Source organism: Bubalus kerabau, chromosome 7 (genome assembly GCF_029407905.1).
Source record: "Bubalus kerabau isolate K-KA32 ecotype Philippines breed swamp buffalo chromosome 7, PCC_UOA_SB_1v2, whole genome shotgun sequence".
Classification (NCBI taxonomy): domain Eukaryota; kingdom Metazoa; phylum Chordata; class Mammalia; order Artiodactyla; family Bovidae; genus Bubalus; species Bubalus kerabau.
This window is the reverse complement of record NC_073630.1, coordinates 118,762,563-118,774,876: the sequence shown is the minus strand read 5'-3', so window position 1 is coordinate 118,774,876 and position 12,314 is coordinate 118,762,563. Positions and strand designations below refer to the sequence as shown.

Genomic DNA, 12,314 nt, shown 5'->3' with positions numbered 1-12,314 from the left:
GATGGACGCCAACCAAGAGACGGACAACACGCGGGCCTGACCCCCGGTCAGGGAGAGCCCTGGAGGAGGAAACGCGACCCCGCTGCAGCATTCTTGCTTGGACGATCCCCAGGACAGAGCAGTCTGGAGGGCTGCAGTCCACAGGGTTGCAAGAGTCGGACACGACTGAAGCGACTTAGGAGTGCGCACACGGGAGCAAGAAATGGCCTGCAGAGCGAGCAGAAAGCAGGGAGGTCTGAGGCTGACCTGATGCGTAGCCTGATGCATTTACACAACCTCGACAGTCCATCAACCCACAGTCTGAAGCGCATCAATGAAAAGAGAAAGCACAGGAAGAATTTATAGACCCAGTGTACAGCAGCCTTTGCTACTAAAATACGATCTTGTGTGAACACTCGGGCAGCAAGCTTTTACCCATGGAACAAGCATGGTCACCACTGGGACGATTTCTGTGGTTAAGCTGGGAACAGCTTGTTTTTATGATTGAAGAACTTTCAGTGAACACCTATCCCTTCTGCTAGTTAATTAGCAGGCCTTCATTAATTACTTCATTAATTACTAAAGTCAACAGTCTCAATAGTTAATCTGTCAGTAAGAACTGGAGAGACAAAAGAGTCTATACAGCCACTCAAAATCCTAATTTTAAAACTGAAGAACACAGCCCCCAAGGCAAGCAAGCAAAGCCCCACCTGTTTCAGAAAAAAGCTTTAATTGAAAATTTGAATATAGAAAACTGCAATAATTCTTTTGAAACAGAGTTTTACAAACAAAATTAAGACATTTTGTGATCATCACACTGCTGTTATCAAAAGCACATGTTTTTTCCTTAACCATCTCTAGCTTACAATCAAATGAGGCATCAGAAAAAAAAAAGCTGTATCACAGACTTGGCCTCTGAGTGTCCAGACTGCACCTGTTCATGGAGATCACTTGTTTACTAGGAAACAGACAAGCATTGAGCACTTGTGTATGGACACACACACACACAAATGGGGCATTAGCTAATAGCTAATAATAATAAAAAGACTGAAATAACGCCATTTACAGCAACATGAATGGAACTAGAAATTATCATAGTCAGTGCAGCAAGTCAGATAAAAACAAACATCAGGTGGGATCACTTACATGTAGTATCTAAAATACAACATAAATGAACTTATTTCCAGAACGGACAGAGACTCACGGACACAGCAAACGAACGTATGGTCACCAAAGGGGAACGGGGCGGGGAGCGGTAAGTGATGGGTTTGGGATTAGCGTGTACAGCCCACTGCGCACACAGCAGATAAGCAACACGCCCGCTGCACCCACACTCCACACCCCGCAGCAAGCCGTAACGGGACAGGGCGTGGAAATATACACAGCAATGACCGAATCCCTGGACTGTACAAAAGAAACTAACCCAACATTACCGTTCCCTGGACACTCAAGACAGTAAAGAATCTGCCTGCAATGCAGGAGACCCGGGTTCAATCCCTGGCTTGGGAAGATCCCCTGGAGAAGGGAGTAGCTACCCACTCCAGTATTCTTGCCTGGAGAATCCCATGGACAGAGGAGCCTGGTGGGCTACAGCCCACGGGTTGCAAAGAGTTGGACATGACTGAGCAACTAACACTTTCATACTTAAACTTGAAAAAAAAAAGGCCCCCAAAGTCAAAAAAGTAGAATCCTCTACCTGTCCTGCAAGGGGCACAGCATGCCGGCCAGCTCCCATAGAGACAGGACTTGAACAGACAGCCTACTCAACTGCTATCTGAACTTTCCACATGAAGAAGTTATCCTGCTTCCTCACCTGGGACACATGGGATTGTGAAATCAACCATGTTACTCCCTTAGCTTTGATCATCAGCCTCGTATTGCAGTTCAGAGCCCAACTTCATTACCTGTGTAAGAATATATGGTCCGTGTATGCATCTGCAGAGCCCCCCTAGCAGGAGTCCGTTCCCTGCTTTACCGGAGTTCTTCAAACCTGAGGCTTTTTAGATGTTCTCATGTGTTGTAATGTATGAACATATCCCTGTTGCTAAGTCATGTCTGATTCTTTGCGACCCCATGGACTGTAGCCTGCCAGGCTCCTCCGTCCATGGGATTCTTCAGGCAAGAATCCTGGAGTGGGTTGCCATGCCCTCCTCCAGGGGATCTTCTTGACCTTGGGGTCGAACCTTTGTCTCTTGCAGAGCAGGGAGATTCTTTACCCACTGAGCCATCAGGGAAACCCTGTTTGACTATATGAGCAAGTGCAAACCCTCGTATCATAAAGCAGAGTGTAAATATATAATGAAAACCTGAGCAAGTAAAGAGGTGTCGAGCAGCTGCAATAAATGGCACTTCCTCCAACCTTTTTAATTTTTGGCAACAGTACTCTCACCTTTACAAGAAAGGCGAAGAGAAAATACAGCCTTGAGAACTTTGTTTTCTATTCACAGGTGAAATAATATATTGGAGATTTGTTTCAAACACAGTGAGGCTAATGCTGGGGCTATGGGGGAGGGGAGATGAGACAGAAGAACCACTGCTGAGCTGGCCCCTGAGTTTCTGGGATTTACTACAAGCTTCTCTCCACTTCTACAGGTTCCTGACGTCCTCCACACTGAAAAGTAAATGCTTCTCCCACTTGTCAGTCAGCGTCCTGTCCTCATGCAGAAGAGAGGTGGTGTCCTCGCCACAGCCACGCACCTTATCAGCTCGGGGACGAGGGTCTGGAGGCGATGTGGGTGTCTGGCAGCAGAAGCCCCCACGGCACTCCAGAGCCAAGGACGGAGCCCCAAGGCCAGGCGCTCCCCTGCTGACCTGGAGGTCTGGATGAGAAGCCAAGGCTGGGAAACGCTGGAGCCCAGACCTGCCAGGTGGGTGCCATGGGGGAGATTCCCACCTGCCTGCCCCCAAGAGACCTCCCTGTCTGACAGCTTGGACCTGCTCTGGACCTCGGTGGGGCTGACTGCAGCCCTGCGGCCACAGCTGAGACCTGGCCGCCAGACAGCTGGAAGCCATCATGCTGCCTCCACGAGACATCCGCACATCCGCAGGCCAGCCCTGCCCGCACCTCTGTGCTCCCTTCCTCTGACTCCCTGACAACTTGTCCCTACCTAGAGGCCTCTCCTGGCCACCCTGCTCAGAGCAGGACTACCCATGCTGCCCCCAGCCCTGACCCAGTCCCTGCAGGGAGGGCACCCACTGCCAAAGGAATGTTTCAGCTGCAGCCTGCGGCAGGCTCCAGAATGGATGCCCCCAAAGCAGCTGCAGAAGACCTGGGGCCAAGACAGCACCTTCACTCCGGAGGCCAGCACCCTCCCTTCAGTATAACCGGAGGCAGGGGAGTCTAAGGGGACATCCTCTCTTCAGTATAATCGGAGGCAGGGAAGGTCTAAAGTCAGTGTCCCTCTTTCAATATAACCGGAGGCAGGGGAGTCTAAGGGGGCGTCCTCCCTTCAGTATAATCGGAGGCAGGGAAGTCTAAGGGGGCGTCCTCCCTTTAGTATAATTGAAGGCAGGGAAATCTAAGGGGGTGTCCTCCCTTCAGTATAATCGGAGGCAGGGGAGTCTAAGGGGGCATCCTTCCTTCAATATAATCGGAGGCAGGGAAGGTCTAAAGTCAGTGTCCCTCTTTCAATATAACCGGAGGCAGGGAAGTCTCAGGGGGCATCCTCCATTCAAGCCTCCGAGCAGCGAGCCGAGTGTGGACTGCTGCGTTACCGGCACCTCTGACTGGCCCCCCACACAGACTCTCTCCTGGAAACAACCACACCGGGGACCACCTGCTGAGCCAGTACCTCCAGGCGGGTCTGGGGTCCGTACATGTCCCAGATTTTTCTTCTTCGGACGTCTATCCCTCGGCCTGGATGCTGAAATGATGAATTTCAAGAACCAAAGGTTAAGGTGGGAACGTCGTCAGGAATGAGCGAGAACAAACCAAATGCCACGGGGACGGCTCCCTGAGAGGTGCATGGCCCCGAGCTGCTGAGAAACAGATGCTTTCGGCCCGGGGCCCAGACACAACCCTGGCTACGGCGCCTTCACGAGGTGAGGCCTGGAGACACCGCCAGGCTCACTCGCAGCCCCGGGCGACACGCCTCCCTTAAAGGGAGCTGCCACCTCTGCGCTCAGCCAACCTCAGCTCCGGGCCCGCCTGCTCGTCCAGCCCAGACAAGCCCTGCTCCGGGGTCCCGAGCACCCAATGCACCCCGACCACCCGCAGCTCTCCCCGGGCCCCACCCCCGGCTCCCAGTCACCATGCGACGTGCTAACACCACAGACAGGCTGTTCCAGGACCCCCAGACTCTTTCTATCAAGCACCTCAGAAGGCGGCCCTAACAACCTCACCCCAAAGTCCCGCAGGCGAGGACACGTGTGTTCGTCCACAAGGCAGGACGGTACGGCCCTGGGGGCAGGGGGCAGTGGGCACTGCCACCTGTGTGCCCGGAACCTCTCCTGGGGCCAGGGCAGCTCCCGGTTCTCACAGCCTCTGCTTCACAACCAAGAAAATGGCTGCAGAACTGAGCATCACAGCTTCACACATGTGTTCAGTTCACGGGCGCTGGCCCGTCCCCTGAGCTAGACCCCAAGCAGAGCTGCCCTCGCCCCTTCCCCTCCCCGCACCTTGAAATGCTGGGTTTTACAAAGAAAGCACCAAAAAGAACACCCCTGCTGCTGAAAGGGTGTCATTCACAGGCCGCCTGTCCCCGAGGACCCTCTTCTCGTCCAACGAGGCGGCTGCCTCACCCTCCCGTGGACAGGCTACCTCCTCGACAGCGTCACCAACAGCCACTGCACCTCTGACAGCCCAGCCGCCTCCGAACCCAGGTTGCGCCGGCAGAGAAAGGCCTCGTGCTGGATGTGAAGACGCCCTAGAAAGGTCTAGAGACGGCCCCCAGCGTGCTTTACCCCCTCGCTGCTCAAGATGTGGACCAGGAGGCCGTTCCCGCAGCCGAGGTCCACGAAGGACTGCCGGGCGGTCTCTCCCCGTTCGGCTCTCTCTTCCTCCCAGAGGATCTAAAGTCAACAGGAAAAACAAGGTCAGTCTGTGGTGCGCTCTGCCCCGGAGTAATTCACACACAAGGCCATGTGGGACTGCAGTGCCCTCCCAGGAGAGGCGGAGAGGCCTCCGGGGCTGGGGCCCCACACAGGCGTTGCCCAGGTGAGCAGAGGGAGGTGGGGATGGCCCCCCGCTCACCCGAGGTGGCGCGCGCACCGAACCTCCTCGTCTCCCACCCCAAGCCCACGCGCGCGCGCAGTCAGCTCTGGGTGGGAGTTTTACAGATCACTGTTAGTTCCTTCCGGACTTCTTTAAGTTCTTCCGGTTTTGTATACTTTGAGAGGCCTTATTACTTCCAAGACTGAGAGAATTACAGTTGAAAGGAATCCAGAGATAGTCTAGACATTTCTAGACATTTCATAGATAAGGAATCCCAGACTATCAAGCTAAAGGCTGTGCCCACGTCCAGGTGGTCAGCAAGCTGGCCAGGAAGGCCATGAGCCTGAGTCACCTGATGTGAGGGTGGAGGCAGGAGCTCGTCAGATGGGCCCCCAAGGGCTCCCCAACACCAGCTGGCGCCTCCGTGTTGACTAGTAATTTGGAAAAAATCGAATTCCTGTTGGTTCACAATCCAAACTTGTTCTACATTCACACAAAAGCACCATGTAAAACTTAAAAAAAAATTACACGTGTATCCAACCTTGACAAGTGAAAATCACTCAGTCGTGTCCAACTCTTTATGACCCCACGGACTATACAGTCCATGGAATTCTCCATGAATACTGGAGTGGGTAGCCTTTCCCTTCTCCAGAGGAATCTTCCCAACCCAGGGATCGAACCCAGGTCTCCCGCATTGCAAGTGGATTTTTTACCAGCTGAGCCACAAGGGAAGCCCAAGAATACTGGAGTGGGTGGCCTTTCTCTTCTCCAGGGAATCTTCCCAACCCAGGGATTGACCCAGGGGTCTCCTGCATTGCAGGCAGATTCTTTACCAACCAAGCTATCAGGGAAGCCCAACCTTGACAAACAGAACTATAAAAACCCTGAGCTGCCGCAGGCAACCCTCCACCCTTCACCCACTCAGGTCACATACAGTCTTACCAGCAGGTAGGCAGCAATAGCCACATCTTCATATACAAACTTCTCAGGGTCAGTGACTTCAGGCCACACCTACAAAATTATCAAGAGCATCTGTAAATTTTCACCGTACCTGTGTACCAGGACACATGGAGAGCAATGGAGTCCAAAGCAAGATTTCAGAATAAAGACACTTAGATGAGGCCACTGGACATCAAAAGAAAAGGCTCAGCTACGTTACCTGCACCCCCCACCCTCAAAGACTGAGTCTGATAAACAAGGAATCGAGGGGTGGGGGTATCAAGGAAGCCAAGGAGCAGGGGTCATGGGGACAGGGGTCAGAGCTCCATCCTGTGGTCTGTTGGTGTCTTGCTGTCATTCGCCAGGAGTGTCCCTCAGCTGTTTTGTCCCTATCTCCCTATTTGTAAAGCAGGGATAAAGATTACGACCTAACGACCATGCAGGATGATCGTCAGGTTCCCTGAACCTAGAAAACACTGGCTGTGCAAGTGTGAGGTCTCACTGTAATACCAGTAATGTGCAGATGAGAAAAAAACCAATGGCCAATGTTAAAGTTCAGATTTCTGTTTCCAGTCTAGAGGATTAGACAGCTCACACACTCCATCTCACCAAGCACAATTTAAAAAGTTGGAAGAAGAAAGGAGTGCCTCCGTGAAGGTTCTAAATAGCAGGATAATGAAGGACTACTAGGCCAGGATCTGGGAGGAAAGAGGGGGGCACAGTGAGGTCAGCCAGCCTGGGACCAGTGCGTGATCCCCCAGGAATGAGCGGGTACTGCTCAAGCCTGAGACTTGGAGATGCTTTGTTATGCAGCAACAGCATATTAAGGATAAGGCGATGGCACCCCACTCCAGTACTCTTGCCTGGAAAATCCCATGGACAGAGGAGCCTGGTAGGCTGCAGTCCATGGGGTTGCAAAGAGTCACTGAGCAACTACACTTTCATTTTCAGTTTCATGCATTGGAGAAGGAAATGACAACCCACTCCAGTGTTCTTGCCTGGAGAATCCCAGGGACGGGGGAGCCTGATGGGCTGCTGTCTATGGGGTCACACAGAGTCCGACATGACTGAATCGACTTAGCAGCAGCAGCAGCAGCAGCAGCAGCAACAGCATATTAAAAAAAAAACACAAAAAAAACACTGCAGTGATAAATCGTGATTACTTCTAGAAGGGAGGGAGGCACACCAGGAAGAGGACAAAGGAGGTTCAACTGTCTGCACAGGCGCCTCGGTTCCAGACCCCACAGCAGAGTGAGTCCCGCAGCAAGGCGCTCTGCACATGTGCACTCAGTCATGTCCAACTCTGCGACCCCACGGACTGCAGCCCGCCAGGCTCCTCTGTCCACGGGATTCTCCAGGCAAGAAGACTGCAGTGGGTGCCATTTCCTACTCCAGGGGAAGTAAGGTGAGCCAGACAGACTTTTTGGTTTCCAAGTGCATATGAAAGTTACCTTTAAACTATAGTGTAGTGTATTAAGCATGTAATATCATTACGCAAAAAAAAAAGTAGGTTTTTTTTTAAAAAGTAGTAAAATACTTTACTGTTGGGACTTGTTGGCAGTCCAGTGGTTGGGACTCCATGCTTTCACTGCCGAGGGCACAGGTTCAATCCCTGGTCAGGGAACTAAGACCCCCCAAGCGGCATGGTGCAGCCAAAAAAAAATCTTACTCCCAAAAAATGCCAACCCTCATCTAAGTCTTCAATGAGCTGTAGTACTAACTTCAAAGGTCACCATGATCACAGGTCATCATGATAGATATATTAATAGTGAACAAGTTAGAAATATTGGACAAATTATTACCAAAAACAGACCCAGACATACAAACTGAGCAAGTGCAGCTGGAAAGCAGTGCCTGCAGACCGACCGCACACAGAGCCGCCACGGAGCTCCAGTCTGCGAAAAGCACAGGGCCTGCACAGCGCGTGCGCCGGGACACGCTCGCAGTGCTCTCTTTCTGAAGCGGGGTGTGAATACACGGAGGTTTATTGTTATCTGCCCCCCCACACATTTTAGATATAAAGTTTTAACATTTTATAAAATTGATATCCTTTTTGGAAGTATATGCTTTTGAACTTTAACTTTTCACATATTTTCTCCAAATGTCTTTTTCTTTATACTCAAGAATTATGGCAATTTAGTAATTAATTTAATATTCAATTATTTTTAACTAAAAAGACTTCCCTTTTGTTCTCTTGAAAAAAAAAAAAAATAACGTGCCAAAAAAAAAAATTCTTTTCCATAACATAATTGCCAATGTTTTTATGGTTTAGTATGTCAAAGTACAGGCTGTAACGGGGAGCCACAGGTGGGTATATTTTGACTTAATATCTGTGTCTCTATGAAATTGAAAGGCACACAGGAAAAGCGACGTTAGCTGCAGTCGTCTGGTGCGTCACCTCTTTTAAATGGGGGTGGGGGGTCCCAGACGTCTTTCCCCAGAATCACCTTGACCATGTCCTTGTACTTCTCTTTAAGCGCCTGGTAAGCCGTGCTGTACTTCATGATGGAGATGAGGGACAGGGTGCTTTTGAACCCACTCTGCCTGCTCTCCACACACCACCTGGCCAATCTGGCCAGCAACTCTTCTCCAAGCCAGGTGGGTTTGGGATACACAGTGCCATCTGAATGCCATCGTTCTGGACAGAAAATTAAAACAGATATGAACCTTTGAAAAATAAGAGAAATATGAATAAGCAGAGCTGGTTTCAGGTCTTGTTTTTAAACTCTACATTTATTTACCAAAAGAAGACAGAAGTTAAGGTAGCTATCTATGACTACCAAATATTGTACCCAAAACACAAAACAATCTCCAACTAGCTACAGAATTTTCATCCTCTAGAGAAAAACACATTTAAAAAGCAAAAAGAATTCCTCCTCTCTTGCAAATGTTGTTCAACATGCATTTACATATCTTAACAAAGCCCGCTGGAAGGAGGGCTAAACAACAAGGCTCCTCTCACATCCCACTCACATGCTAACCAGCCAGATTCTCGCGTGCCCGCGGTTTAATTTTTCTAAGTTTTATACATTTCACATGGGCAACCCAGATACACAGATCTGGTTCACCAAGTATTTCCTGGCCAGAAAGGCGATGCTCAGTCACCAAACTGAGGACATGCAGGCAGTCGCTGGAGCTCCCAGTGCATGTTGACCCCTGTGCGTCCCCACCAGGAGCGTGCAGGGCGGCTACGGCCTGCTCTGTCCAGCTCGCTGCGTGACCCGGCCCCAGCAGCACCTGGCCAGGGCACGTGCTCGATCCCGAGGACGCGGGTCAGGACAACATATCCTCTGGGGCTGTGATCCAGGCAGCACCATGCAGGGGAGAAGTGTCAGGATTTTCGGGCTACAGTAAAGGAGGTGGTGTTCAGTGGGGGCCCCCAAGAAGGAGCAGACGCACAGGCAGCTGGGTGGGGCGAGCACAGTGTAGGCCTGTGGGAGGGGAGGCCGGGCAAGGGGTCCCCGGCTGGGGAGAGCTGCGCTGTCATGCAGCCCGTCTGGTGATCTGTCGTGTCAGGCTTTTGCCACCAGGCACGTCAGAGGACACAGCTCACTCTCGTAAGAACCAGGAGCCGAGTCTCCACTGAGAGTCGCAACCAGGTACGCGTCACCAGGTGGGCGGAGAGAGGCGGAGAGGGGCGGGGAGGGGCGGAGCAGGCCTGGCTGCTCCCTTCTTCCCTGCCCTTCGGAAGCGATCCTTCTGGATTCACTTGGGCCCTTTCCCTCCTCTTCCTGGGCCTCGTGCTCTCTCCCATGTGACCCCGGGGCCCCCATAATACCTGTCACCTGCTCAGGCCTCGGGGTCATCCCCTGCCCACGCTGGTACAATGGGCACAGCCCTGCCCTGGTCAACGAGGGGACTCCTCTACCTCTGCGATTGGCAGCACTGGCCTCAGCGCATCCACCTGTCTCTGGGCCTTGCTGACCCCCGGGGCCCAGTGCGACCACATGGTGGGGAGACCACAAATCCTGCTGAAACGAGGCACTGACCAGGAGTGCCGGCCCCACGAAGGCAGCCACCAAAAGTCCATCCATGCTCCACTGAGAAGGGCACACATCCAGCCCCACCGTGACCCGCGCCCAGCGGGGCAGCAACGGGAAGCATCAGCCGGTAACGGTGTGGGGTGGCCAGCCGAGCACTCAGAGCTCGTGGAGGACGGGGCCGGATTTCACCACGTCAGCCACACTGGGCACCTGCCCAGCCAGGCCCCGGGCCGGGCTTCCCCACCGGGGCCGGCGGACAGTGGGCTCCAGGGCTCACCCCCCAGCGCCTGCATCAGCACCTCCAGGCAACCCCCAGGGGCACACACGGCTCTCCCCGCGGGTCTGCCCACACTCTCCAGCAGAGAGGAAGGGGCCCTCAGGGAACATTTAATACCTGTCAGGAGGCTCCCTGCCGGGGCAGAACCTGGGCATCCCACCCAGTGTCTGACCTCCACCAGGTCCCTGGGAAGCCCGGCCCAGCCCCCTCCCCAGGGGCTCACAAAGTATTAGACCTGTTTCAGAGGTGAGAAGAATCGGGGTCGGCCACGACACTCCCAAGGTCGCACTGCTGGGAAGGCCCACGTCTATGAGACTCCCAACCCCAGCTCTCCCACTGTGCCCTGGGCTCTTCGTGAAACCACGCGCACAGCTCATGGTTAAACAGACACGCTCCAAGGGCTGTCGGGGAAAAAGAGACCCATGCAGATCTCCAGGCAGGAAAAGAGCAGAAGAGCAACGCGTGATCTCCCTCTCCTCTGACTTTTCCATTTAAAAAGTACCAAGTGGAAGTAAACCAAATTTCATACTTTCTGGACAGGGCCAAACACCATGTGGATTTAAGGGAACAGATTAAACGGCTGCGTTTAGAATAAAACATCACTGAATGCTCACTACGTCTAAGACCACGTGAGCCTCAGCAGGAAACACAAAAGGATGCTTCCGCCTACCCCCGTTACCAAGGTGTGAGACGTAACAAAATAACAGAAGGATTGTGTTTATTTGAATTCGGCACTACAACCAGGTGCTGTGAAGCATCAAGACTACCCGGAAAGTAGGGGCCAAAGACTCCAGCCAGGCTGGGACCACCAGGATGTATCAGGGTAAAACATCGACCAGAAAGCAGAGCCCACAAACCCAATCTGCCTGAGAGCGAGTCCCTGTAGCTCCTTGGGGACCTAGAATCTTTCAGCTGCCCAAAGAAATCACTGCTTGAAACCAGAGATCATTGAGAAAGAGGAATCAGTTATCCAGTACTTACCATTCTCCTTCGCTATGACTGAGCTGAATTTGATACACGTTTCTCATGTTAACCTTTAAATTCCCTTCATCATCCTCTTCCAAAGGTAAAAAAGTTACAGCTCCATTGAGGACATCTGGGGAGAAAGAAGATAGGGATGATCAATTAAAACTGCTTAGTTCAGGGGCACAGGAAGTCTTAAAAGCACAGCACTGAATCCACCCCCATCATTGTGCCTTCAACCCCCAGGGCTTTTCCCCACTTGACTGACCACAGTGACTATCCTGGTCATGGCTGTATCTCCAAGCCTAGCCTGCCCCGCTCTTCACCGAGACCCACGTGAGCATGCAGACATCCACGTCTGAAGGCCTTGTGAGCATGGATGTGCTCATCCCCACAGGCCGGGAGAATTCAGCTCAGTCTGTCAGTCGGGTCCGACTCTTTGCGACCCCATGGACTGTAGCACACCAGGCCTCCCTGTTCATCACCAACTCCCGGAGCTTGTTCAAACTCATGTTCATTGAGTCGGTGATGCCATCCAACCATCTCATCCTCTGTCATCCCCTTCTCCTCCCACTTTCAATCTCTCCCAGCATCAGGGTCTTTTCAAATGAGTCAGCTCTTCGCATTAGGTGGCCAAAGTATTGGAGTTTCAGCTTCAGCATCAGTCCTTCCAATAAATATTCAGGACTGACTTCCTTTAGGATGGACTGGTTGGATCTCCTTGCAGTCCAAGGGACTCTCAAGAGTCTTCTCCAACACCACAGTTCAAAAGCAGATCTGTAAACGGTGCTGAAAGCCGAGGGCTCCTAAACAAAGTGTGACCATGAGGATTAGAGAGGGTCTCCAGGATGAGGGGACACCTGGGAAGAGGCCAGCAGTACTGGGGGGCGGGGGTAGAGGTATGCCCACCAGCGACTCAGCATCACGGCTTCTGGACAGAGCCGCGTCCAGGGCAGCCCACACCCTAACACCCAGAACCTGTGGCCACACAGTGTTACACAGCAAAAAGGGACCTACAACG

General features: G+C 52.4%; 1 protein-coding gene across 1 annotated transcript in view; it reads right to left on the bottom strand.

Moving 5' to 3' along the window:
- Positions 1–12,314, bottom strand: part of TRMT44 (tRNA methyltransferase 44 homolog) — a 28,061-nt gene that overhangs the window by 13,849 nt on the left and 1,898 nt on the right. Inside the window, exons 2-6 of the mRNA XM_055589224.1 lie at positions 11,312–11,426; positions 8,518–8,737; positions 6,074–6,142; positions 4,882–4,989; positions 3,771–3,842 (exon numbers count right to left, since the gene is read on the bottom strand). Of these exons, the coding sequence (XP_055445199.1) occupies positions 3,771–3,842; positions 4,882–4,989; positions 6,074–6,142; positions 8,518–8,737; positions 11,312–11,426 (584 nt within the window). The remainder of the gene's footprint in view (positions 1–3,770; positions 3,843–4,881; positions 4,990–6,073; positions 6,143–8,517; positions 8,738–11,311; positions 11,427–12,314) is intronic.